Source organism: Condylura cristata, unplaced genomic scaffold (assembly GCF_000260355.1).
Source record: "Condylura cristata isolate star-nosed mole 26May11 unplaced genomic scaffold, ConCri1.0 scaffold00007, whole genome shotgun sequence".
Classification (NCBI taxonomy): Eukaryota; Metazoa; Chordata; class Mammalia; order Eulipotyphla; family Talpidae; genus Condylura; species Condylura cristata.
The window spans coordinates 99077-99775 of NW_004567108.1; the positions used below are offsets into that span (position 1 = coordinate 99077).

The 699-nt window shown below is 73.7% G+C and overlaps 1 protein-coding gene across 1 annotated transcript in view; it reads left to right on the plus strand.

The window, feature by feature from the left end:
* The window catches only part of SLC6A19 (solute carrier family 6 (neutral amino acid transporter), member 19), a gene marked incomplete at its 3' end in the record, with an annotated part of 15927 nt that extends 15312 nt beyond the window's left edge, over window positions 1-615 (plus strand). Inside the window, exons 3-4 of the mRNA XM_004678377.2 lie at window positions 93-252; window positions 459-615. Coding sequence (XP_004678434.2) covers window positions 93-252; window positions 459-615 — 317 coding nt within the window. The remainder of the gene's footprint in view (window positions 1-92; window positions 253-458) is intronic.
* Window positions 616-699: the final 84 nt, after the last annotated feature.

The window sequence follows — 699 nt, forward strand, 5'->3', positions numbered from 1 at the left end:
CGGTCGTGGGGCCTCGGCTGAGTGGGTGCCCTCGGGGGGCCCTGCACCCCGGCCCGGCCCCCGAGGCCCCGCGCTCAGGCCCCGCTGTCCAGGGGGCGCCTGTCTGCTCTGCTTCCTCTCGGCCACGTGCTTCACGCTGCAGTCGGGGAACTACTGGCTGGAGATCTTCGACAGCTACGCGGCGCCCCTGAACCTCATCATCTTCGCCTGCCTGGAGGTGGTCGGCGTCGCTTACGTGTACGGGCTGAAGCGGTGAGCTCAGCCCCCTGGGGCCCCGGGGCAGCAGCGGGGGACACAGGGTCGCCCCGACCTCCCGGGGCGGCGGGGGCGCCTGAGCCCTGCCCGCCACTGCTGGTGTCTCCCGCTGCGCTGAGGCGGGGGCAGTGGCCACCCGGCCTGTGCCCAGCCTGGGCGCGGGGCCCAGCTCGGCCTCAGTGGCGCCCGTGGGTGGCCTGCAGGTTCTGTGACGACGTGGCCTGGATGACCGGGAGGCGGCCTGGGCTGTACTGGCAGCTGACCTGGAAGGCCGTCAGCCCCCTGCTGCTGCTCACCATCCTTGTGGCCTACGTGGCCCTTCTGGCCCAGACACCGCCAGGCTACAGCGCCTGGAACCCCCAATACGTAGGTGGCGGGGCCCTTGCCGGGGCCACCAGGCCCGGACGGCCCTCACGGGGGGCACCCGCGTGCCCACGTGGGCTG